The sequence below is a fragment of the Entelurus aequoreus genome, linkage group LG02 (genome assembly GCF_033978785.1).
Source record: "Entelurus aequoreus isolate RoL-2023_Sb linkage group LG02, RoL_Eaeq_v1.1, whole genome shotgun sequence".
Taxonomy (NCBI): domain Eukaryota; kingdom Metazoa; phylum Chordata; class Actinopteri; order Syngnathiformes; family Syngnathidae; genus Entelurus; species Entelurus aequoreus.
The window spans coordinates 50,938,235-50,966,229 of NC_084732.1; the positions used below are offsets into that span (position 1 = coordinate 50,938,235).

General features: G+C 38.2%; 2 protein-coding genes across 2 annotated transcripts in view; both read right to left on the bottom strand.

Annotated features, from left to right (window-relative positions):
• The window catches only part of LOC133635554 (uncharacterized), a 318,673-nt gene that overhangs the window by 83,202 nt on the left and 207,476 nt on the right, over positions 1 to 27,995 (bottom strand). The gene's annotated exons all lie outside the window — the stretch shown is intronic.
• swap70a (switching B cell complex subunit SWAP70a) overlaps positions 1 to 27,995 on the bottom strand; it is a 39,537-nt gene that overhangs the window by 2,783 nt on the left and 8,759 nt on the right. Inside the window, 6 exon segments of the mRNA XM_062028679.1 lie at positions 1,936 to 2,043; positions 15,047 to 15,228; positions 15,305 to 15,413; positions 15,516 to 15,662; positions 18,592 to 18,816; positions 18,894 to 19,067. Coding sequence (XP_061884663.1) covers positions 1,936 to 2,043; positions 15,047 to 15,228; positions 15,305 to 15,413; positions 15,516 to 15,662; positions 18,592 to 18,816; positions 18,894 to 19,067 — 945 coding nt within the window.

Consider the following 27,995-nt stretch of genomic DNA (forward strand, 5'->3'; position numbering starts at 1 on the left):
GTCAACAGTCAGTATCGGACAATTTACTTGAATGAGTATGTGTTTGCCATTGCCGATTAATGCCATTTAAAGCCGATCACAACCGCCGACCACTCTGGCTAATATTGTATTTCTTTTCAGTCCCCCGACTGACAAGCCAACTAACTGTGTATCGCTATAAAGACTGTAGAGCTGCACCCCTAAGCTTATAATAATCACCTCCATTACAGCGGTTACTGCTTTTCTTAGTATCTTAAGTAACTTTATCACTGGAGGACGGGGCTAAACATGTTTCACACCGAGAGCAAGTAGGGAGAAAGCATGCTATTAGCTTAGCTATCTTGAAACAACATCAATAAATAAGTCATACGTAAAGTTTAAGAAGTGTAGATGGAACCGTGTTGCAGCAGAAAGCAAGCAGCTATTCACAGGAAATAACAAGTAGATTAATAATAGTCAGGAGCCAGGCATGTCAAACTTGTTTTCATAGAGGCCCACATCGCAATTATGGTTGCTCTCAGAGGGCCGCTTCTGATAGTGAATAGTATATCAATATAAATGTATACCTGTACAATACATATTTATAATTTCCTATGCATTTGATTATTAGAATCTTTTTTTACATATACTGTTAAAAAATATATTTTAGTTTTAAAAAGAACATATATACTGTATAAATATATATATATATATTTTACAATAAAATTAATGCAACAGAGCTGCCAGTTTTTCCACAATAAAATCTATGGTTCTTGTTTTTATGGTGTGTTAATGTATATGGAAAAACAGTACAAAAGTTTTTTGTATGATAACAAAATGGCAGCTCAATCCCCAGAATTTGTCATTTTACATTGTACAACTTGATGGGTAACTAACAATGAAATTATAAGTCAAGCAGATATTCCATTCATCCATTTTCTACCGCTTATCCCTTTTGAGGTCGCGGGGGTGCTGGAGCCTATCTTAGCTGCAACCGGGCGGAAGGCTGGGTACACCCTGGACAAGTCGCCACCTCATCACAGGGCCAACACAGATAGACAGACAACATTCACACTCACATTCACACACTAGGGCCAATTTAGTGTTGCCAATCAACCTATCCCCAGATATTGAAGTATTTATTTTTATTTTAACAAAAACTGTTTTGGAATGTATGGGAATGTAATATTTTGCTGCATTATTAGATACAATTAAAGTTTAAAAGATATGAAATTGCATGCAGTACATTTTATTTTTAAATATTAAAATGGAAAGAACAAATACCTTTAGTAAGAAAAATAAAGTACTTTATTAACTCATTATTTCCAGGCTTTCACGGGCCACATATAATGATGTAGCGGGCCATGTCTGGCCCCCGGGCCTTGAGTTTGACACCTGTGGTTTTAGAGGGAGGCTAATATAACAAAAACTGTTGGTGTGTCAACATTGTCACAGCCAGGATTACACAATATGTAAGCGGGTGGATCGATTCAAACACTGGTGGTGTCGATACCAAGGGTAGTATCAATATACGTATTTGATCGATACTACAGTGATTACGTAAATATGTTGTTTTTGTTAATGTTTACCAGTTCACACAGGAGGAGGGCAAAATGGGTTTCATTGAGTAAGGTATTTGTGTTTAATTAGTGTGTACTATTAACTTTCTTTTGCTCAAACAAATGTATGTAATAAAAGAGAATAAGGAACTCGTTTAAATGTCATGTTGATATTGTTAGCCTGTCAATAGCCCTTATCGTGAAAGAGCTGAAAAATGTACGGTTAATTAATAATTTCCTGCAAGACAACACAAACAACACACTGTCTTTGCGTTCAGCTGATAAACAGCAGCTCAAACACACATAGATGAGTCAACATCCTTTTTTGCTGCTGCTTCCTGGAAAATCACACACACTCACACTCACGAGCGATGGGAGGAGTATATAAATAAACTAGGCTCCTGCTTTATTTGTTCACCATTTTCTCTCTTTCCAGGTCCAGACTGAGGAGATCCTGCATATCTGACTGAGACTTCTTCCTCCTCTCTTCTTCTGTTGCTGCTTCAGCTGCAACCTTATCCATTTTCTGCCGACAGAGAATCACACCAGGACCACTTTAAGGATGCTTCTTAGAAATCTTGATTCAATTAGAATTCAAGGTGTCATGGTGAAAAGGGAAGTAATAATCTTAAAGACGCAGGTGTCAGTGCTACACAATGTTTGCATACACGCTCTCGCTTCCCTCTTCAGTGTTCATGCTCTGCTGCATCCTGTGTTGGCTTCACTTGCTGTTCTTTATCGATTAAACAAAAATATTTCAGCTTATGGTGTTCACAATTGTCATTATGAATTCTAAAAATACGTATCTAACTTGAGAACAATGGTTCCTTTAATTATTATTTTTTTTTTAATCAGTCCAACAAAATAATACACAATAATACAATAATAATACAATCCTAATTCCAAAACCAAACCCGGCCCAGCAACACTCAGAATAGCAATCAACAGAGAAATTGAGAGGACACACAAACATGACACAAAACAACCCAAAAGTAGTCAAACAAAAATGAATAATATCAACAACAGTGTCAATATTAATAAAAATTCCAACATAGCAGTGATTAGAGATCCCTCATTTACATTATCATCACAGCCATTTATTAAATATAAAATAAAAACATTTAAAAAATGAACAATAATGTCACAATAATGTTCCTCTAATTTTTCATGTGTGTGAGCAAACAACAGCAAAAACTCCCTGAGCATTCGGTGGAGCACATGTGAGCATCATCAGAGTGTACACTGTGACCACACCAGCAGCACACCTGTCTCACACCTGACTTAATAACAAGTTAAATGCTTTATTTTTATAATCAAATGAAAGCAGTCATTTTCACAGGACTATTTCATATTATACAGGTCCACTTGCTATAATTGTCCCGGTGCCTAAATCCAGTCGTCCTAACATTTTAAATGATTTTAGACCTATAGCCCTGACCTCTCTGCTAATGAAAACCCTTGGAAGGCTGGTGCGATCAGAACTTTTAAAAACCATTGAACATGCTCTTGATCCACTGCAGTTTGCTTATAGGCCTAAAAGAGGAGTGGAGGACAACACACTCACTCTGCTTCATTTGCTTTTTAAACACCTGGAGGGAAATGGGTGTCATACCCGTCTTTTGACTTGACTTCTCATCTGCTTTTAACAAGATTCTGTCACGGCCCATGCGCATTCTGATGTGCATTCATCTGTGCGCTCCGCTAAGCGTGCCCCTCTCCAGCAGCAGCTGCACCACTGCACACAATCTCCAATCAACACACCTGGCACTGATGAGGGTGAAGACTATTTAAATCACCGCGTCCAGAGATCCAGTGCCAGAACGTAGCAACCTGTACTTGTACTGTAAGCTCGTCTAGCTCCCTTGTTGCCCTCTATCCTGATCTCTGCGTTTTCCCCAGCGTTGATTGTCGTGTGCGTCCTTGTCCCACAGTCCCTTTGTGTGTGTCTGAATCGAGCTGTGTGTCTCGCATTCCCGGACCTTCCCTGGCTTCCCGGATCTCAACCTCTCGCCTGCCCCCGGACTACAACGCCTCGCTCCTGCCTCTCGACCACTCGCCTGCCCCCGGAGTTCCCTGCATGCCTTGCCCTTGTCGGACCGCACCGCTTCTCTCAACACACACCTCCAACATTTACGGTAACACTCTCCAGATAAATACAACACATAGTCGGACACTCATTCCCTTTTTGGATAATTACACCTCATATATTTATTTCCTTAATAAACACACCAAAGGCTAAACGCTCTCCCTGCCTCCGTGCCGTCTTCTTCTCCCCGGTACCATTACAGATTCAACTCCATATTTTATTTCATCGTCTTTTAGAACATTTTAACTCCAGTAATAATCTTGTGGGCTTGATTTAAGACTTTTTAACAAACAGAACGCAACAAGTCAGAGTATGTTTTTTTTTTATCAAACACAGCGTGCTCCTTGACAGGCTCCCCACAGGAATGTGTTCCCTCGCCAATGCTTGTTATTGAGTTTGAGTTTGAGTTTGAGTTTATTTCGAACATGCAAGCATACAACATGATACATCACAATTTCCAGTTTCTTTTCAACATGTTCGAAAAGGAGTAGGAAGAAGCAGAGCTTATTTAATCCTACCCCTTTTCTTTACATAACAGTTGCAAAACTTTTTGTTCACTTCCTGTTCACAATTTTTTCACAATAAACTCCATAAGTAATTACAACAAAAATAAATAAATAAATAATAGTAAGAATTTAATAATAATAATTGGTGAAGTAAGTCATATTTCATATGATGAGATAAGTAAGATTACTTTAAGAATGAATGAATGGATGGATGAAATAAATTGAGAATGTTTGTCATGGTTCTTCTTCATTGTACTTTGTAAACACTTTAAGTTTGAAGAGTTTCTTGAAGTGTATCATATTAGTACATTGTTTGATTGCTTTGCTTAATCCATTCCATAATTTAATTCCACATATTGATATACTGAAGGTCTTAAGTGTTGTACGTGCAAACAAATGTTTTAAATTACGTTTTTCTCTAAGATTATATTTCTCCTCTTTTTTTGAGAAGAATTGTTGTATATTCTTGGGTAGCAGGTTATAGTTTGCTTTGTGCATAATTTTAGCTGTTTGCAAATTCACTATGTCGTGGAATTTCAGTATTTTTGATTCAATAAATAAAGGGTTTGTATGTTCTCTATATCCAACATTATGTATTATTCTAACTGATCTTTTTTGTAACACCGTTAATGAATGAAGTGTACTTTTGTAATTATTTCCCCATATTTCTACACAGTAGCTCAGATATGGTAACACTAGTGAGCAGTAGAGAATATGAAGGGATTTTTGGTCTAGAACATGTTTTGCTTTATTCATTATTGACGTGTTTCTTGCAACTTTATGTTGTATATTTTTTACGTGAGATTTCCAGTTCAATTTATCATCAATCATTATACCTAGAAATTTGGTTTCGTTTACTCTTTCAATTTCTATTCCGTCTATTTGTATTTGTGTTTGACTTTCTCTTCTACTGTTACCAAATTGCATTATTTTAGTTTTACTAAGATTCAACGATAGTCTGTTTTTGTCAAACCATCTTTTTAATTTGTTAATTTCTTCTGTTATTATTTGTATTATCTCATGTGTGTTCTTTCCTGAACAAAACGCTGTTGTATCATCCGCAAATAATACTAACTTTAAATCTTTTGTAACTTTACAAATGTCATTTATATAGAGATTGAATAATTTAGGTCCTAGTATTGATCCCTGAGGTACACCACAGGATATATTTAGCGTTGTAGACGTGTGTTCGCCTAGCTTCACATATTGTTTCCTGTTCGTTAGATAACTTCTTATCCAGTTTAAGACTAACCCTCTGATGCCATATCGTTCTAGTTTTTTGATTAAAATATTGTGATTAATTGTGTCAAATGCTTTAGTTAGATCCATAAAAACCGCTGCTGCACATTTATTACTATCTATTGCATTGGTAATTTCTTCTGTAATTTCAATTAAAGCCATTGAAGTTGAAACATTAGCTCTGTATCCATATTGGTTCTCTTCGAGTATTCTATTTTTATTTATGAAACTTTCTAATCTGTTATTGAACAGTTTTTCAATGATTTTAGAAAATTGTGGAAGTAGAGAAACAGGTCTATAATTTGTAAATTGATGTTTATCTCCAGTCTTATAAATTGGTGCAACTTTAGCTATTTTCATTTTGTTTGGAAATGTACCTGTTTGAAATGATAGGTTACTAATATACATTAATGGTCCTGAGATCTCTTCAATAACCTTTTTTATCGTTTCCATATCAATTCCGTTACAATCAGTTGAAGTCTTAGATTTACATTTTTTCACGATTGTAACTATTTCCTCCTGTGTCACATTACTGAGGAACCTGGAGTTGGGATTTCGCTCTATGGTATCATTATAGTCCTCAATTGGAACTGGGTCTGGAATCCTTTCTTCCAATTTTGGTCCAATATTTACAAAATAATTATTGAAGCTTTCAACTACTTCCTTTATGTTGTCATTTTTTTTTATTTTCATCTAAGAAGTATTGAGGGTAGTCCCTCTTAGTTCCATTTTTAATAATGCTATTGAGGATGCCCCATGTTGCTCTCATATTATTTTTGTTCTTGTCCAATAATTCACTGTAATATTCTTTTCTACATGATCGTAGTATGTCTGTTAACTTGTTTTTATACTTTTTGTACTTAATTTCTGCCTCTATAGTTCTTTGTGCTATAAATGTTCTATGTAGTGTATTCTTCTTCTTACAAGCATTTTTTAATCCTTTTGTCATCCATGGTTGATTATTCTTTCTCTGCTTGTTACTGAGTTGTATCCATGGACAATGTTTGTCATAAAGTATTATGAACTTGTTTAAGAAATGTTCATATGCTTCATCAACCTCTTTTTCATTATACACATTGTCCCAATCTTGCTTTTGTAGCTCAATTTTGAAGGCAGTCATCCTCTTCTCTGTGCATAGTCTTCGAAATGTCCTTTTGTCTTCCATGTTCTTCTTGTAGTTTCCATCATATATTGTAAAAACTGGCAGATGATCACTAACGTCGCTTATAAGTAGACCACTTGTAGTGTTATTATCAAAATCATTGGTAAAAATATTATCAATAAGCGTGGCACAGTGTCCTGTGATTCTGCTTGGCTTTGTGATTTTAGGATATAGACTGATGCTGTACATTGTATCAATGAAGTCATCAATAGACTTTTGCTTGTTGGGGTTCAATAAGTCAATATTAAAGTAACCACATAAGAACATTATTCTTTGACCATTGTCCATGTAAGTTGCCTTGATCCATTCTTCAAATGTTTCTATACTTGACTTAGGTGATCTATATATACAACTGATGAATATGTTTTTGCTTTTTTCCTGACATATTTCAATGGTTATACATTCTAAGATATTATCAATGGCAAATGACATGTTTTTTACCACTTTGTAGTTCAGGTTCTTCATCACGTACACAGCTACTCCTCCTCCATTTTTGTTGGTTCTGTTGATGTAGTTTAGTTCATATCCCTCCAGATCAAAATCTATTCCTTTTTTATCATCAATCCATGTTTCTGTGACAGCAATCACTTTGAAGGGTTCGTTGATGTGTTCCAAAAAGTTCTTAATGTTATTGTAATTTGCATACAAGCTTCTACTATTAAAATGAATAATTGACAATTTGTTATCACATTCAATGTTGCTATTATATTGATCATCTGTATAATAAAAACAACTATTACTGATGTGGGAGAAAACATTTGTATCTGGATCCATATCATTTTCCAAATCCTGGTTTTTGTGATCTTTGTTGCAGAAATTTTTTAGTTCCATATTTTCTTGTTCAACAAACTTTGATGTTGTTTCAATAATCTCTATAAGTGTAGGTGGATGCAATCCTGAATCTAGGTCCTCTAGTTTAGTCGTCCCTTGGAACATAGTAGTGCCGATGCTGAATTTAGGTGCTTGTTTTCTGTCAGAGTCCATTATCATCGTTGTTGTGGTAGCTGTGTAAACTTTAAAAATTGTCCAGGTCCTTGATGTCATGGACAACAATTACTCTTGCTTCTGGACTTCCATTCAGCTTGATGTAGATTTTACAGTTGGTGCTCCAAGTTCCCTGGATTTTTCCCTGCCTTCTCAAGTCGCGTGCTTTCTTGGCGATTCCAGCATTGCGTTTTGTGAGATGCTCATTCATGTACACATTTGTTCCCTTCAGCTTCTTTCCCTGTCTCAGCAATGCCATTTTAGATGTTCTGTTTACGAGTTTCACGAGCACGACTGGAGTGGCGTTGTTGTTTCTTCCGTTCAGTGGGATGCATGTTTCGATGGTATTAATGTCAATTTCAATTTCTTTTGATTGCAGAAAGTTGACCACTTGCTGTTCTGCTGAGACCATATCCATTTCATCTGGTTCACCTTCATTATTCACAGCTTTCGCATAGGATCTTGGTTTAATTCGGTGCCCTGTCACAATGATATCATTCATTCGTTTATCCTGATCCATTTCATCTATGATGTTCCTCAGCATGTTGTTGTCTTCTTGAAGGATCTTCATTTGTTTGCTCATTTCAGTGGCTTCTTTATTTCTGGAGTTGTTTTCTTTTTTCATTTCTTTAATTTCTTCTTTCATTTCTTTCATATCCTCTTTCCATCCATCAATCAATTCTTCCAATTTTTCTATCATTTCTTCTTTAAATTCCTGGAGTATTTTTTGTAGTATCCATTCTTGAATCCCATCATGTCCTGTGCCCAGCTTCAAATCAGTCTTTCCAGTCAATCCTTTAACTTTTGGCATCGCGGCAGTCACTGACGTCAGTGCCTCTTATGTCTTAAGGGCAGTTACTTCTTTAGCGACTTGCGGCACTTTTAACTTGTTTTTTCAACAATTTCGTACTTTGCGCCGTTCAGAGATCAATTTGAGGTGTCAGCCTGTCAACTTATATCACTCTGCGACTTCGGGATCACTTTAAAACAGCTGTAAACTCGCCGTAACTTTTGGTTGTTAGGCAACCGCTTTGAACTGCGGGAGGCGCCTTTGGTTTGAGGCTAACGGCTCTTCCACTCGCCTTATTTCAGCGTATCAGTGCCTCTCAACTGACCAAAATCAGATCGAAGATGCCAGGTGACTCTCCTGTGGCTGTGATCGCAAATCAGTGGTCAAATCAGTGGTCAAAATCTTCAGACTTAACAAAAACTCCGGTAGCAGAAGCGGAGCTTTTTTTCTTTGCGTCCTTTCTCATTGACAGGAAGTGACGAACACAAATATGTGTCAGAGCACATTTAAAAATCAGACTTTTTTTAAAGTATGCAGAAGACACTAATTGTCAGTCTCTTTCAGGGCAATGAGAACAATCATGGGCCTATTGTTGATTGTGTCAAGTGGTGTGATGCATCATATCTATAAATGAACAATCTTAAAACACAATATATGATTATTGATTTTAGAAGGCAGGCAAGAATTACATTCGAGGGAACCATTAAGGGACAAACTGCCAAAGTTGTGCAATCTTATAAATATCTTGGGACCATTATTGACAATACATTGAATTTTAAGGATAACAGTGATGCTTAATGCAAGAGGAGTCACCAGTGTTTTCACTGTCCTTCATGTTGACAAAACCATGATGATTGTATTTTATCGTGCTTTTATTGAATCGGTTTTATCTTTTTGTCTGGTGTCATGGTTTGGAGGGCTGCCTCTGAAGGACCGAAACCGATTAAGCCTAATAATCAAGTGGTCAAATTGACTTATTGGTGAGCCTCAGCTGAGTTTGGAGTCCTTGAACACTCTGCAGGTACAGCCGATTGCCAACTCAATTACAGCAGAAATCTCTCACCCTCTTTATGGTGAGTTTTAGCTCCTCCTGTCTGGTCGGAGGCTTCGAGTCCCAAGATGCAGAACATCTCGGTATAGGAACAACCTTGTTCCAGCTGCAGTTATTACTTTAAACAAATTATAGCTATATTGGACATTTATTTGTATCTATTTATTCATTCATGGTAGCTTTAACTCACTGTCTTTTATTAACTTTTACTCTGCCTCTTTTTATTGTTCATGTGACTTTTTCTTTCTTTTCCTGGTCCTGGTCCCATGCAGCCTGTTGAGTACTTTGTCATGTTGTGATCTGTTTTGTGTTAATACCTTTGTGTAGTTTAATATATATGCATATGCCATTCTCCTGTATTTCACACTGCAAAACAAATCTACCCTCGGGTACAAATAAAGTCACTTGAACTTGAACACTTACAATGAAAATAAAACAAATCTTGTTTTTTATGAGCTATGTACTAATATTGTATGTCTGTGTGTGGGTTCTGCTCTGGAAAAACTTAGTACAGAGATCATTTATTTACCCTTAAAGCATTTTCATGTTGCACATTAGATGTAAGCATTGGATAAAGTGTACTTTTCTGTAACTTTCTGTCTGTAAAATACATATTTTTATTAGTATTTATGTAATCTAGTAACATAATTTCATAATTAATATCAATGAATTAACATTCTTAATAAATGACAGTAGAATAAGCACACATCTGATTGAGAAGTCAGAGTGTAACGACCTGGAATTTACACTTCATATTGGAGTCATCTGAAGTTTTGTGTGGCCATAAACGCATCACTGGCTAAGGTGAGAAAGAGCGAACGGCTACTGTTGATATGACAGAGAGTTGGTTTTGGCCTGGTTTGTATGACAGAACATTAACAGTTTTTCTAGGTAGAAGTTTTTTACTGATGTTTTTGGTGTGGTTACAGCCGACAAACAGTTTAGCTCAATAAAGTGATCGACGGAATCCCTGCTCCTAATTGAACAGTGCTGACAAACATTGTTTTATCTGTTCCGGCCGCTTGGCGTCACCTTTCACTTACAGTTGCATTGCAACATCCTACAGAACAATTTTTTTATTTTATTTCATTTATTTTTGTCCTGTCCAGCTTCTCTGGCAAATTATATTGTTGATGTAGATGCCCATATCGGCTGTACAAATTTACTTTACAAAAGAGAAGTGTGGGATACTTCTCTTCAATCAATCAATCAATCAATGTTTATTTATATAGCCCTAAATCACAAGTGTCTCAAAGGGCTGTACAAGCCACAACGACATCCTCGGTACAGAGCCCACATACGGGCAAGGAAAACTCACCCCAGTGGGACGTCAATGTGAATGACTATGAGAAACCTTGGAGAGGACCGCATATGTGGGTAACCCCCCCACCCCCTCTAGGGGAGACCGAAAGCAATGGATGTCGAGTGGGTCTGACATAATATTGTGAAAGTCCAACACATCAGCGAAAGTCCAGTCCATAGTGGGGCCAGCAGGAACCATCCCAAGTGGAGACGGGTCAGCAGCGTAGAGATGTCCCCATCTGATGGACAGGCTAGCGGTCCACCCCGGGTTGGGAGCAGAGTAGAAAAGAAAAGAAAAGAAACGGCAGATCAACTGGTCTAAAAAGGGAGTCTATTTAAAGGCTAGAGTATACAAATGAGTTTTAAGATGAGACTTAAATGCTTCTACTGAGGTAGCATCTCTAACTTTTACCGGGAGGGCATTCCATAGTATTGGAGCCCGAATAGAAAACGCTCTATAGCCCGCAGACTTTTTTTGGGCTCTGGGAATCACTAATAAGCCGGAGTTCTTTGAACGCAGATTTCTTGCCGGGACATATGGTACAATACAATCGTCAAGATAGGCAGGAGCTTGACCGTGTAGTATTTTATACGTAAGTAGTAAAACCTTAAAGTCGCATCTTAGGTGCACAGGAAGCCAGTGCAAGTGAGCCAGTATAGGCGTAATATGATCAAACTTTCTTGTTTTTGTCAAAAGTCTAGCAGCCGCATTTTGTACCAACTGTAATCTTTTAATGCTAGACATAGGGAGGCCCGAAAATAAAACGTTACAGTAATCGAGACAAGATGTAACGAACGCATGGATAATGATCTCAGCATCGCTTGTGGACAAAATGGGACGAATTTTAGCGATATTACGGAGATGAAAGAAGGCCGTTTTAGTAACACTCTTAATGTGCGACTCAAACGAGAGAGTTGGGTCGAAGATAATACCCAGATTCTTTACCGAGTCGCCTTGTTTAATTGTTTGGTTGTCAAATGTTAAGGTGGTATTATTAAATAGATGTCGTTGTTGAGCAGGACCGATAATCAGCATTTCCGTTTTCTTAGCGTTGAGTTGCAAAAAGTTAGCGGACATCCATTGTTTAATTTCATTAAGACACGCCTCCAGCTGACTACAATCCGGCGTGTTGGTCAGCTTTAGGGGCATGTAGAGTTGGGTGTCATCAGCATAACAGTGAAAGCTAACACCGTATTTGCGTATGATGTCACCTAGCGGCAGCATGTAAATACTAAAGAGTGCAGGGCCAAGAACCGAACCCTGGGGAACTCCGCACGTTACCTTAACATAGTCCGAGGTCACATTGTTATGGGAGACACACTGCATCCTGTCAGTAAGATAAGAGTTAAACCAAGACAAGGCTAAGTCTGTCATCCCAATACGCGTTTTGATACGCTCTAATAAAATATTATGATCAACAGTATCGAAAGCGGCGCTAAGATCAAGAAGCAGCAACATAGATGAAGCATCAGAATCCATCGTTAGCAATAGATCATTAGTCATTTTTGCGAGGGCTGTCTCCGTAGAGTGATTTGCCCTGAAACCGGACTGAAAAGGTTCACAGAGATTGTTAGACGCTAAGTGTTCATTTAGCTGCTGTGCTACAATTTTTTCGAGGATTTTCGAGATAAACGGAAGGTGGGACACCGGCCGGTAGTTTACCAGGACCTAACCTCGATCTTGATCGAGGTTAGGTCTTTTGAGTAGAGGATGAATAACCGCTTTTTTGAATGCTAGGGGAACAGTGCCAGAGGAAAGTGATAAGTTTATAATATTTAACACTGATGGACCTAGTAATACAAAAAGCTCCTTGATAAGTTTCCCAGGAATTGGGTCAAGTAAACATGTTGTTTGTTTTGTCCCATTTACACATTTTGACAATTCCTCCAATGTTATTTCATCAAAGAGAGAGAAACTATTTTGGAGGGCGGTATCCGTCGTATATACAGTCGTATTTGTGTTAATAGAACCCAGTTGTAGCTGAGATGCATTGTCTTTAATCTCTTTTCTAATGACTTCAATTTTCTTATTAAAGAAATTCATAAAGTCATCTGGTGAGTGGGTGGAGCTACTAGGAGGAGTCCCTTGTTGGGTTAGCGATGCTACTGTACTAAACAGAAATTTAGGATAATTTTTGTTGAGGTGGATGAGATTTGAGTAATATTTAGCTTTAGCTGAGGTAAGCATGCGTTTATAAGTTATTAAACTATCACACCATGCTTGATGGAAAACCTCAAGTTTAGTCGCACGCCATTTGCGTTCCAGCTTTCTACATGATAATTTCTGGGCTTTAGTTTCTTCTGTAAACCATGGAGTACGCCTTTTAGGGGCCCTTTTTAGCTTTAGCGGTGCTACAATATCAATGGTGTCGCGCAGGGCTTCATTAAAGTTGTTAGTGAGGTTATCAATAGAGCCCACATAATTTGGGAATGGTGCCATTACCGAAGGCAGTAGGTCAGTAAGAGTCGTTGTTGTGGCAGCATTAATGTTGCGGCTGCTATAGTAGTTATTATTATTATTATTAGTTTGTTGACAATGAGTCAGAACTTCGAATTTTATAAGGTAATGATCGGACATTACTTTAGTGTACGGGAGTATCGTAACTTTAGAGGTGGTGACACCCCTGACAAGCACTAGATCTATCGTATTACCGTTGCGATGCGTGGGTTCATTTATTATTTGTGTAAGACCACAGCTATCAATTATAGTCTGGAGCGCCACGCACGGAGGGTCCGATGGGGTATTCATATGGATATTAAAGTCCCCCATTATGATTATATTGTCGGCGTGCGTCGCTAGATCAGCAACAAACTCTGAGAATTCACTAATGAAGTCCGAATAGGGCCCAGGGGGGCGGTAGATAACAGCCAGGTGGAGAGGCAGCGGTGTGACAAACCTCAAAGTGAGCACCTCAAACGAGTTATATTTATTATTTAGGTTAGGTGTAAGATTATAGTTTTCATTATATATTAGTGCGACACCCCCTCCCCTTTTAAGAGGTCGGGCAACATGTGTATTGGTATAGTTAGGAGGAGATGCCTCATTTAGCGCAAAAAAATCGTCTGGTTTGAGCCAGGTCTCGGCGAGACCAACGACGTCAAGTTTGTTGTCTCTAATGACTTCATTAACTAATAACGTTTTGGAAGATAATGATCTTATGTTTAAAAAGCCCATATTATAGGTAGTGGGCTGTTTTGAGGATTTTTTGTTGAAATTATCCGAAGTAGCAATATTAATAATGTTGCGTTTATTATGCGTATTGCACTTTAAATAGTTTCGAGCATATCTAGGAATTGATACGACGGGGATATTCAGATTGTTTGCTTGATGTTGCGATAAACTGAACGCATCATAGTTAGCTACCTCAGTACAATGTATGTCTGCCTCTGACACGGTCACAAAAGAAAAAACATTATGTGAGTTGTGTTTTATTCTAAGAGAATTGCTATGTGTGCAGGGATTATCCAGCCTGACGCCGGCTAGTTCTAGTTTGAATGGCTTCTTACCCGGAGACTCCACGCTTCTTTGGTTAGCTTTTCTCTTTGTTGTTAGCCCAGCTCGGCATCCCCGCTTCTGCTTCCGCTCGCACCGCTTATGTCGTCTCCATTGGCGGTCACCGCTAGCACTTGACTCCGCTGCTACAAAGGCCGCTCGATGTAGCCCACGAAGTATTCCCATGCTAGCGAGGAGGTCCACCGTACATGCATCTTTCAGTCTATAACGACCCGATCCATCCACATCCAGAATTGTCTGTCGGTCGTATGTGATCACAGAGTGTTCACGCTTTGAGCCAGCCATGAAATTGACAGAAATGACGGGTGTTTTTTGCCAAATCGCTCTACACTCCCAAGAGCGTTAGCATAGCCGCAGCATACCATGCGCCGCCATCTTGCCTTATTATTGCCTTATTTGTATTTGACTTTATTAAATGTATTTATATTATCATTTGGTGCAGCCGGGTCGGAGTAGGAGGGGATAGAAAGAGGAAAATATTTTATTATCAGATTTAAAATTGTATCAGCAATCTGTCTGCTGTTGCACTGTTTGCATTTTAAGCAGGTGAAACACTGTGAGCTCTCTCTGTGCTACATAAAAATGTACTGTACTTATTTACTCTTAATATGTAAAAAAATATTTACCGTACAATCTATAGAAGCAAAATATTTACATATTTATCTATATGAGAGGCACATTGTGCTCTTTTTAAGGATCTACTGCAAAACCACTCATCAAAGATCCTCTATTAACAAAAGCACTGTCGTTTTTAAGACCTACTGCAAAAACACAAGTATGCTCAGTGGCATGTTATTAAGATCAGTTATAAAATAAATATGCTGCCTAATTAACGTTCGTAATAAATTCTCTCTTGGCTTTTTATATCTTTGTCAGTGTGTCATGAGCGCAGCACCTTCCTCATGGCCTCCAGCTGCATCTGGTTGCTGTCGTTGGCCGCCTGGAGCAGCTTCATCCTCTCTGCCAGGTCTTCCTCCTTCGCCATCTGCTTCTGCCGGACCTCCCTGCGCCTCAGCCTGGCCTCGCGATGAGGGGAAGGAAGCCCCAACCTCAGCAGCTGGATGCAAGTTTGAATGGCTGCCACAGGAGACACAGACTGACTCAGGAGCAGCACAATAAGCAGAGTCAGCAATGACAAATGAACTGCTGCCACCTTGAATCCACTCATGTTTCTTCTTTTTATCAGATGCGCTGATCTCAAAACTCTTATCAGGGCACTTGATGACGAAGAGACACTTCTTTGTTTCTTTGTCTGGCATAGACTTTAAAGAAGTGGCAGTCATCACTTTTTACACTTCACCTGTTCCAATTCTGAACTACATTAGATACAAGATGACTAAAATATACATATTGCATTGCTGTACCTCCACACAACAGTTCTGGTCCAGAGTGATATGTCCTTTCATATCCACAAGATCCTCACAAACATAGTAGGACAGTGAATTGGGTCGCAGGACAAACCAGCGCTCAGTCCAGTTCTTCCTCTTATGGCCCTTCTTCATCATGTAGCCCTTTAATACATGCAGACTTTAAGTCATATATGAAGCTTCATAGGGCATTAGACATTTCAACCCCACACAATAACCACATTAATTTGTGGCAGGCCGCAACAAATAGACTGGCACTACCTGTGCCAAGTGCATCGTTACCCCACTTCTAACCACAGCTCATTCGCACCTAATCTGACAGAGAATAAGAAGATGTAGAAGGATGAATCAGTGTTATCGACTTAAAGGACCCATAGCGTCCAGATGACCGAAAATTCACTAACAAATTCGCTTTATGTATTTTTTGCTTCTGAAAATTAATCTTGACAGTCTTTTCTCATAATATCAATTAGTTTTTGAGTATTCAGTAGATAACTAACTGTACTTGGAACGCCCCATTTTCATCGCCAGACTCGATATGTTGACCGCTCTTTTGTCATTTACAGAACTGGAGCCCATTTCCATGCATTGACAGTGGTAATAAAGACTTAAGCGTATTATTTTGATCAATTATTGCATGTTTTTGTCGCCCTGGTCCATGATTATTTCAAAACTGTTTCCTCATTCTCTTTCAGCATTCCTAAATAACCTTGAGGAAAGCATCAGTAGAAGAGGATGCAAAATACAATACTAGCGTCTTACCTTCTTTTTTGTCACGTTTACTAAGTAATTTTTCCATTGCGCTAGTCAATTTGACAGGAGAGGTCCATACTTTCCTCATATTTTCATTATTTGGAAATTTATGAAGGCTGACCCCTTCTTTAGTTGTATTGCTGCAACCTGCAACAAAGCATCTGGCAGCCATATTTGCCAATTCCTTTAAATGATGCGCAAAATAATGTGATTCGGAACAAAGATGCTACAAAAACACATACTACACAATAAGAAATGGCCTCCAGTCTTCTGTAGGTGACGTCAGTAGGCTGATGCACGCCCACTCCATTTTGGAGCTGAAAGTGTGATTTCCAAAATGTGCTGAAAAGTGTTAGAAAACACGCTTAAGATCACTATTTTGTCTATTTTGCGGTATTTTAGCTGTAGACATCATTTTAGGCCCAGAACTATGAAATAAGTGCCAATCTTGCCAGCATTAGAGGGGCTGTCTAACATACAGTATGTGATGTTATATTTAGCAAGTATTCAAATCCCTCTAGATACTTGGAGTGTAACGGTAAATGGCTTTGGAAAACAAACAAAAATAACAAGAACACCACCAACTAGCTTATAAGTGGTTTAACACAACAACTTTTTATACACTGTAAAAAAATTACCGTAAAAAATATGGCAAGCAATTGTTAAATAAATAGCAACAGTAAAACACCAAAATAGTTTATCACAGTAGTAAATGCGGTGGACTCCTGATAACCTAAATTACTATGGTTACAATACGTAGAAAACATGACTTTACTGTGAAAATAAAGAAAAATTGTACAATGCACTTGAAAATACTGTAATATCACAGGCATGCAAATAACTGTAAAATTTGCTGTATTATATTGTCTAAATTAAAGATTTTGCAGATTGTACATTTAGATTTACGGCATACCTAATTGTTTTAAGGGTTTGTGTTAAAGCATTAGTCTATAGTCAACTTTTTCTTGTATTTTGCCAAGTCGTTTAAGACACTGAGGGGTAATGTCTATGTGCTTCACTGTAAACTGCATCGAAATGAACCATGCTGTGTGCTGCAACTGACTGCAAGCAGCTATTTAACAGATTCGGAGGAATTCAAGCTCAGTTTTGATAGCTCACTTGAAGGAACATTTGCGGAAGGCCATGTTGTGAGTTGTCCAGGGAAAGCTTCTACAAATACTTCGAAGTTAAAATCCCCATGTACCGCTCACATGTCTCGGAAACACGGGCTTTTGGCAGATACTAGTATTGAAAAAAGGGCAGCACGGTGAAGCAGTGGTTAACGTTTGTGCCTCACAATGAGAAGGTAGTGGGTTAGATTCCTGAGCTGGGGGTCTTTCTGTGTGAAGTTTGCATGTTCTTTGTGACTGCGTGGGTTCTCCCCGGGTACTCCGGCTTCCTCCAAAGACATGCACCTGGGGATAGTCTGATTGGCAACACTAAAATTGGCCCTAATTGGTTTTACGCTAAATTTCAGGCAACCACAGCTGACAGTATTTTACCTTAAATTCTATAGTTTTTTTTGTAAACAAGTTAACAATATTCAGTTTTTCCATAGTTATTTACCGTAAACAAAAACAGTTATCAACTGTAAAATTATCAGATTCAACATTAATATACCATAATATCTTATAAATCATGAATGGGTTTTTTCCACAGTAAATTCCTGGCAACAGCTTCCAGTATTTTACCTTAAATTCTATAGTTTTTTTTGTAAACAGCTTAACAATATATATGTTTTTATCCATAGTAATTTACCGTAAACAAAAACAGTTATCAACTGTAAAATTAACAGATTCAACATCAACATACCGTGATGTCTCATATATCGTGACTGGGTTTTTTTCACAGTGAATTCCTGGCATCCACAGCTGCCTGTATTTTACCGTAGAATGTGCAGATTTGTCTATATTTTCGACAATGACTTCTTATATTAAAAATAAAATTACTTGTCGCTACGAAGAATTAGTCTGGCTTTCAGGTTGTAACTCACCGCTGTTTTGTACACACATACACAACCAGAGAGCGCACACACGCACAAAAGCTGTCCCAGAAAAGCAACTAACAATTTACAGTAATGTTGTTGTTACGTTTGAATATATCTTCAATGATAGCTAACGTTAGCAGCTAAAAACTGTCATTAGCTAACAACACACAAAGTTAATGTGTGTGCGTTATGTGTGGCATAGTTTACATGTTCAAAGCCAGAAGGAGATGGGCTATAATGCTTACACCACATTGCAAAGTCAGCTCCTTTAAGAAGATGTAATTCATCAATGCATTGGAAATGGTCAATGTGCATGTAATCATCAGTACCAACCTCCTTTTGCACGTCCAGTATGAGTTCCTGGAAGACCTCGTTGATGCCCATAGACACACTCGACCAGTCCATGCCCATGGTGAAGGCACCTGTTCCAACCAGTTGGATCATCTTCCACACAGTCATACAACTTCTCCTGTTCAGCTGGAGTTTGGAATCTAAAAACTTCTCCTCACTCCATTTGCTCCCCATAGCCTCAGTCAGCTTTTGCAGGAAGTACTCAACCTGAGGAGACACGAGAGCTGAAAACAACACAATAGGCACAAGAAGCAACAAGAAGAAGACTATGCTGCCTTTTTCACCTCCTCTGGGACAATGACAAGCGGGTACTTGTCTTCGGACAGAAAGTTGAAAATGCACCAGATTTTAAAAGCATCATAATTTGTGATGAGTATATTGTTGATGGAGATATTTTTCTTGTGGCACAGTGTCCAGCAGATCTTGTTGAACTCCAGCACATCAAAATCTTCTTGAACCTGCAATTGACAAGCAGAGGTCAGTACTTTCACGAAGATCTATCAATATATCTGCCTTAGAATACAACAATACTCATGTATGACTGATTCACACTACTATAAACTATAACCACAGTAATAAACATTGCCAAATGAATACCTCTCTGTCAGATGTATTATCTTTGGGAGAAGCGGGTAAAGCGCTCTTATCACATACCTTGTTACTGTTTGAGCAGATGTACTTAACGGGGACGGTGCTAAAGAATTTTAAAGATTTATTAATTTAATATAATATGTATTATGTACAATATTTATCATATTTTTGTCTTTTTTAGCATTACCGGAACTTATTTCCTGTGCGCATTGATTTTAGTGCCCATAGCAACACACCTTCTACATCTGGCAACAAATGTGTGTGTGTGTTCTAATTATGACAGACTTAGTAATAGACGACGAAGACGACTACTTTTGGACAAATGAGGATTCACAAACGCATCCTTTGGATCTACAGAGGATGAACTGTTGGTTATGGAAGCTAAGCAAGCCCGAAGAGAGTGTGAAAGGTTGAAGCAGACGGAAGCCAAGAGTGTCAGGATCAGCAAGGCTTGGTGTTGTAAAAGTGGATCTTGGAGCCAAGCTATCCCAACAGAAATGGAGTGCTTCACAATGTTATCATCGATGCAAAGGCTTCTTGTATCTGGCGAGGACGACATTGCTCAAAGAAACTGCATCACAACGAAAGACGAACTGATTGTGTTTGCGCTAACAAACCCTGCAGTGATAAAACTTTTTTCCACCTCCTCAAAATCAACTGGAAACCTTCCTGGCCAGCTGGACCAAACGGACCGCTGTCCATCTTTTAAGTCACTATAATATAAGATCATGATACATGCAGCAGATCATGCTTGTTATTACAACTACATACACTGTCGAGCTAGCAGTGCACAAACAAAACATGAAATGTGGGCTAATACTTTGTTTTACAGTCAGTAAAGATTGGTGTCCAATTGTGAGAAAGGCGATGTGCTACTACGCTAGATAAAGAGTTCCTCAGTGTTCGCTCTTACAATAACAATGTCGCTACAGCATAGTTATTATACAGGTTACGGAATGTAAATGAAGTATTGTTGGTGGTTTTTTGGATGCATTTTTGGAGTGATTTAGAGGCAAAAATTATTGTTCCAATTAGCAGCATTGCTCACCGCCTAAAACGAGCAGATTATTAATCAATTAATCAATCAAAGTTTACTTATATAGCCCTCAATCAAAAATGTCTCAAAGAGCTGCACAAGCCACGACGACAAATTAGAATGCAAAAAAAAAAACAAATAAAACATGTGTTCTTGTCTCTCATAAGGATTGTGAATGATAGGCAACATTCCCAAAAAAAAGTGCAATTTGCAGTGGCTACTGGGGCTCAAGTCACAGATATGATCTGAAAAACAACAAATCGAACTTTTGTATATGTGTAGGGGGAGAAAAAAACTCTCGGAAGTGACGTGCAGTATCAGAGTCCAACAGAGAGGCAGCAGCTGCGTAAAGTAGCCTGCATACAGCCTGCCTGAGCCTCCCCTGAAGAAGAAGTTCTTTAGCAGCAGTTTCTCTAAATGTGGGAAGACTATAAAAATGGGTGTTAGGAAGTTTTTTTTAAACAAAAAGTACAGCAACAGATTAACAACCACACCTGCTATGAAAAAACAGATGATTCTGGCGTGTGGATCTCGTTTGAAAAGTATTGGTCATTTCTCTGCTGGTTTGCTGAATATAGCTTACTATCAGTGAAGTTTTGGTACAAAGAAAGTGAATGATAGCAAGATAATGTTACATACGTGTTTACATGGAAAGAATCCAAACAACCTTTGATAATAATAATTTTCATTCATTAAAGCATAGTCATTTATAAGTGTAAATCAGTCCTTTTTGTCTGCTTTAATTGGAAAGTTTAGATGGCGTATCATCAATCCCAAATCGGCCCCTGGTACCCAATGAAGTGGCCAGTGGTTGTTTGTTTCTTTTCAGAAATGAGTGAGTGTGCTTGCTGAGAGCCACTAGTTAGGCCTCATTTTAATTCAAGTCAGAGCAGAGCACAGAGAAGCAAGAAAACAGCTTGCAAACCCAAACAAAGTCAATCATTTGCCTTCAAAATGTGTGAATAAGAACTCACTCGAGAAACAAAATTGCAGCCCAGCTTATTTGCAAGTTGTAGCAGTGGTCAGATATCTTTCTATATTACTAAAGACAAGGTTTTTCTTCAATTAGTGTACAAAATACTCTATTCATCCACCTTTTTACATATACTGTCATATGTATGAGTGTCATCTGGAGCTAGGTAACACATGTAATGTTTAGAAAAAACTGTTTTTATTCAACTTAGTAACTTGTTTAAATAATTGTAATGTTCTGGAGAAATATCAGTCTGGTTTTAGATATAACCACAATACAGAGACAGCTTTTTAAAATGTTTTAAACAGCCTCGGGTTAAATTAGGATTAACAAAGGGTCTCAGTGTTGCTTCTACTGGATCTTAAATGCAGTCTTTGACTCTGTAGCCCACATTATTCTTTTAAACTTACTCTAACATATTCGTTCCATTATTTTATATCAATTTATATATGTTTAATATATATTGTGTCAAATGATCAAGTTCATTGTGAACAATAAATTACAGTCATTTTTAGCACCTTATGTTTTTAATCAGTTAATCACATTTTGAATCTCGAACGTTACTGTCTCTGTATGCAAGTCGTCTCGCCCTCTTCTTGAGCTTGACTTGATTGGAATGTAGAATAATGGTTCATCACACCATGAAGTGCTCATTGATTGGCTGTCATTGTGTTGGCATGTTTCAAAGTAGCGCTTGCAGGACAGCACTTCCTTGTTTAAAGCGTCATCTTTATTGATAGTTTTGAAGCCCAAATACCTCCATATTGCGCTTCATGTACCCTCTTTATTAACCAGTAGAATTGCCTTTATTTGCCATTTTTCCTCTCCTCGCGGTTTCCCCTTTGTGCACTCTGCTGAGTATGTGCGCTCTGACACACTCAACATGCTCCTCTGCTCTGTGCGTCATGTGGATGAAAAACAGTACCGCTATTTTTTACAGGCAGTATAGTACCGTTTTGAATTCATCAGTAACACAGCACTTTATTAGTAGCAGAGTTTCTATTTTTGGCGGATCAATTTAGCAAAATTCAGCTTGTGCGGGACAGGAAGTCATACATAGATAAATCATCGACTTTTCAACAAGTCAAGTCGGTGTACATCACAGACAGAAAAGCACGGAGACGTTCCGCAGCATAGTCATAACGCATCCAGTGGAAATTTGGATCATGTGTCTTCTCCGCAGTGAAGACTCTGCAACTGAAAGCAAGTTGTTGGTCCAATGACTGTGAACTTTACTTTTCAAATTGATAAAGGTAGGTTGATATGCCTTCTTTGTAAGGCGTTTGGTGACCACTAAAGCAGCTCTAGCACATTGTTGCAACTGCAGTCACAGCTAACGTTAGCAGCGAAGATGTTAAATTTAGCAATCCATTGCATTAGCTCTTAGCCAAACTAAACTGGAGAATAACAACACGTGTGTGAGCAAGCGCTCAGGAGCCTATGAAACGCCGTCAGCCTTAGCACGCAAGTACTTGACCTCCCAGAAGAAGAAATAAGAGACATGAGGTCAGCATAACTGCTTTGTTCTTTATAGCCTACTAGAATGACTGATGCTATTTTGTCATCACTTTATTGTGTGATGATGAACAATAATATTTTTTAATGTTCTAATTTACCACAATATGATTGATGGGTCCGTTTTATATTATCTGAAGCAGAGGAAAAGCAAGTTCAACATTTAATACTTGCTTTTCTATTTCTCAGAAAAGTGTTTTTACTATCTTCATGTGAACTTCGGAACTTTATATGGACCTGATGTTTTATTTTAATAAATAACTACAACTGAATCATTTTAAGACAGTTAAAAACAAGAAAGTATTTTGGTTATATATCAATCCTTTGATCTGCCACAATGATGCAATGAATTTAAATGAAATTACCTAAATAAGTGTAGGGCTTTTCTTAGAATTTTAAGTGATGTTAAAGAGGAACTGCCCTTTTTGGGGGTAATTTTTCCTATCATTCACAATAATTATGAAAAGACATGACGACAGATGTATTTATTTAATGCACTCTTACTCTTAAATAAATGTATATAGATGCCTGCTTACAGCGGAGCCAATGGGATGTCCCCTATTCCGCCCATTAAACCCAATAAATAACCATCCAAAAAGCGCCAACAATACTCATTTTGTGACTTGAATACTAATAATGTATTAGTGATATTGATATTACAGGTGCGAACGCAGACAAACTATATACAGCGGCAAAATGTTATTCTCATAGCCAGACCTGTGTGCTTACTTCCGTACCTGACGGTTTCGGCTACAACTGTTGCCTTCCTCAGAGGTTGTCACGTGATGAGGAAGGCAACAGTTGTAGACGAAACCGTCAGGTATGGATGTAAAAACACAGGTCTGGCTATAACAATAACAAATTGCATACTTTTTTGAAGACTTAATGAACCTCTTTGGATTATACATAGCGGCGCACGTGATAACGAGGTTCCTCACTTCCTTGCTCGGCAAACTTAATTCTTGATCATAAATAATGCCTCTTGCCTGGATAGTAGAAGGAATGAAGACGTTTTCTGACTAGTTGGTACACTTTGACAGCCAATTTAGAAAGACACGAAAATATGCTTGGTTCCACCTCTCTTTTCTTTGCCAGGATTATGAGTTATTCTTCCTCAAAACGGGAATATAACAAGATTCTATCAGTCGGCATCCTATGACAGCAGACACTGTACGTGATGTAAGTGATGTTTTATTATGTTTATTGGCTCTCAAAGTCTGCAGTGAGTAGAAATCAATAATGTAGTTGGAAAAAAAAGCAAACGTGATGCGTTTTTGAAATTAATGATCAAATTACCACCCATCCATTTCTACCGCTTGTTGCTCCTGGGTCGCACATAAATATTAAATGTTATTATAAATGTGCCTCTTACTACATTACATTTATACTTACATACTGTATATAAAACACTAATGGAGGTGTTTGGATGTTCTTTTAAGGGTTTCATAGGCAGAATAGAGCAGCTCCATAATCTCTATTGTAAGCGGACAGGGAGAAAACCACACGTAATAGTTGTACACAGAATTGACATCTCTTCATAAAGGAAGTGAACGAGAGTGTAAAAGATTACATCATCCAAGCACTGCGCAATGCAGGAGAGACTTTGAGTGACGGCTTGCTGGTTGCAACGATTTTAAAGACCCTACCTTCTCTGTTTATGTGACACAGTGTGATGACAAGTTAACATTTGCTGAGTTTAAAACAAATATCAGGAGTTTTAAGAGCACAGAGAAGTTTGGTGCTGTTAGCGTTGGAGAAGACCGCTTGATGAAACCTCAGCTCCTTATTCGCCGCATCAGAATGGGACAGGTGAAAGAACCTGGATAACCTTGTTGGAAATGGCAAGATGCATGCTGACTGTGAGCAAATTACCAAAAGAGTTGTGGACGTACGCAGTCCAAACTGCTGCAGTTATAAGAAATAGATGTTGCAACAAACGAATGGGGGAAGACACCGTCTCACTTATTAACTGGACAAAGACATGACTTTTGTGAAATGATTACTCTGTACTGTATTTGGTTTAGAGAGTTATGCATATAAATATGACAACAAAAAAGTTGGATACACATTGTGAAAAAGGGATATTTGTTGGTTATGAAGAAAACAGTCCTGCATATCTTGTCTTCTATCCAGAGACAAGAAGAAAATTCCAAAACAGGCAAGTAAAGTATGTTACAAAGAGCACCACAGAGTGTGAAACTCAGATGAAAGTACAAATCCCAAAACCAGTGAAGTCGGCACGTTGTGTAAATTGTAAATAAAAACAGAAAACAATGATTTGCAAATCCTTTTCAACCTATATTCAATTGAATAGACTGCAAAGACAAGATACTTAATGATCGAACTGGAAAACGTTATTTTTTGCAAATACTAGCACATTTGGCATTTTATGCCGGCAAAATGTTTCAAAAAAGCTGGCACAAGTGGCAAAAAGACTGAGAAATTTGAGGAATGCTCATCAAACACTTATTTGGAAACATCCCACAGGTGAGCAGGCTAATTGGGAACAGGTGGATGCCATGATTGGGTATAAAAGCAGCTTCCATGAAATGCTCAGTCATTTGCAAACAAGGATGGGGTGAGGGTCACCAATTTGTGAACAAATGCATGAGCAAATTGTTTAAGAACAACTTTTTGCAACCAGCTATTGCAAGGAATTTCGGGATTTCCCCATCTACTGTCCGTAATATCATCAAAAGGTTCAGAGAATCTGGAGAAAATCACTGCACGTAAGCAGCCAGGCTGAAAACCAACATTGAATGCCATTGAGCTTCGATCCCTCAGGCATCAAAAAGCAACATCAGTGTATAAAGGACATCACCACATGGGCTCAGGAACACTTCCGAAAACCACTGTCAGTAACTACAGTTGATCGCTACATCTGTAAGTGCAAGTTAAAACTCTACTATGCAAAGCGAAAGCCATTTATCAACAACACCCAGAAACGCCGCCAGCTTCGCTAGGCCCGAGCTCATCTAAGATGGACTGATGCAAAGTGTAAAAGTGTTCTGTGGTCAGACGAGTCCACATTTTAATCTGTTTTTGGAAACTGTGGACGTCGTGTCCTCCGGAACAAAGAGAAAAAGAACCATCCGGATTGTTATAGGCGCAAAGTTCCTAAACCTTTACTGCATGTTGTTTTAAAAGGAAAGGCCATGTAACACAGTGGTAAAAATGCCCCTGTGCCAACTTCTTTGCAATGTGTTGCTGCCATTAAATTCTAAGTTAATGATTATTTGCAAAAGAAAATTACGTTTCCCAGTTCGAACATTAAATATCTTGTCTTTGCAGTTTATTCAATTGAATGATTTGCAAATCATTGTATTCTGTTTTTATTTACAAATTACACAACGTGCCAACTTTACTGGTTTTGTATGCATGATCACCTTAAACAAGGAAGCGAGATGAGACTCAGCGTCCAGAACCAAGCATGACAAAAGTAATCTTAAAGACATAAAAATAGAGACGTGTAACCCTGATGACACAAACTTAAAAAGTGAAAGTGACCAGTTTACACTATCCAAAGAGAGAGAAGACACCCTGATTTTTATACAGACTAGAAGTGTGAAATCAAATGTGATGAGGAGCAGGCACAAACAAATATTGATTATTGTTATAGAGTTGTATGTTATGTACCCCAAATATTGAAGGAAGCCATGAGCTCACCAAAAGCAGAACAATAGGTTGAGGCCATGAAGAGAGACATGGGTTCGCTGATGGAAAACCATACATTTACCTTAACATAACCTGAGCGTAAACATGCAGTGAAGGGCAGATGGGTTTACACTATAAAAATAAATCCTGTTGAGACAATTTATAAGACTAGATATGTGGCAAAAGATTATAGTCAAGTGGCTGGTAGTGATTATAATAAGATGTTTCGTCCTACTGCTGATATAACGTCTGTACGTGTTCTAATGCAGCTTGCAGCTCAGTATGACTTAAAATTACATCAAATTGATGTCCAAACTGCTTAGCATGCACCTATACACTGAACTTGATATGGAACAGCCTGAAGGGTTTGAAGTAGAAGCCATTGAAAGCTGGGGGGAAATGATTGTGTAAACTTGCAGTAATAAGTCACTTTATGACATAAAATGCTGCACAAGTTCCTTATTGAAAATGAGTTCCTCCAAAATTCAGCTGATTGTTATGTTTACAGTAAACAAATGAAAAGGAGAGGGTTTTATTGATCATATGGTTTGATGACATTCCTTTTGAAGCAAGTGATGGGGGAAACACTCAAAAGTGTGAAGGAAGTGTTAGCAGCTGAATTCATAATTAAATATCTTGGAAAACTTTGACATTTTCTGGGCATTGATTTTGCTCAGAAGGAAGGCAAGATTAAAATTAATCAGAAGATTTACCGGTACATTATAAATGTTTTGGAGAGATTTGACATGACTCACTGTATACCAGGAGAAACGCCGTGTGAAAACAAAGTGAAATTTGACAATGAGGGGGAACCTGTTGATCCAAAAATGCATCGGGAAGTAGTTGGAAGTTTAATCTATGTAATGACGTGTTATCGACCCGATTTAAGCTTCATTGTTAGTAAAGTGTCACAACATCTATCTGAACCGACAGAACAACATTGGATAGCAGCTAAACATGTGTTGAGGTACTTAAAGGGTACTGTACCAGGAATTGTTACAAGAAAAATGGTGATCTGAAACTTGCAGCATATAGCAGCAGACCAGAGTGACAGATGAAGTGTGACTGCAGGTTTCTGTTTGTTTGTCTGAGAGAGGGTCCATTATTTCTTGGAAATCAAAGAAACAATCCATAGTTGCTTTATCTACTTGTGAAGCTGAATACGTGGTGTTCCCACACGGGAAAAGCAAGCATCTGCTCCATTTACTGAGTGAAATGGACAATGGACATGAATATGCAACAGTAACAATTTTTGCGTACAATCAAGATGCTATTGCCCTTGCAAAAAATCATGTGTCGTCAAACATGTAAGCACAATATGACATTAGATATAGGTCCATCAGTGTTAAATATTATAAACTTATCACTTTCCTCCGGCACTGTTCCCCTAGCATTCAAAAAAGCGGTTATTCATCCTCTGCTCAAAAGACCTAACCTCGATCCTGACCTCATGGTAAACTACCGACCGGTCTCCCACCTTCCGTTTATTTCCAAAATTCTCGAAAAAAACTGTTGCACAGCAGCTAAATGAACACTTAGTGACTAACAATCTCTGTGAACCTTTTCAATCCGGTTTCAGGGCAAATCACTCTACGGAGACAGCCCTCGCAAAAATGA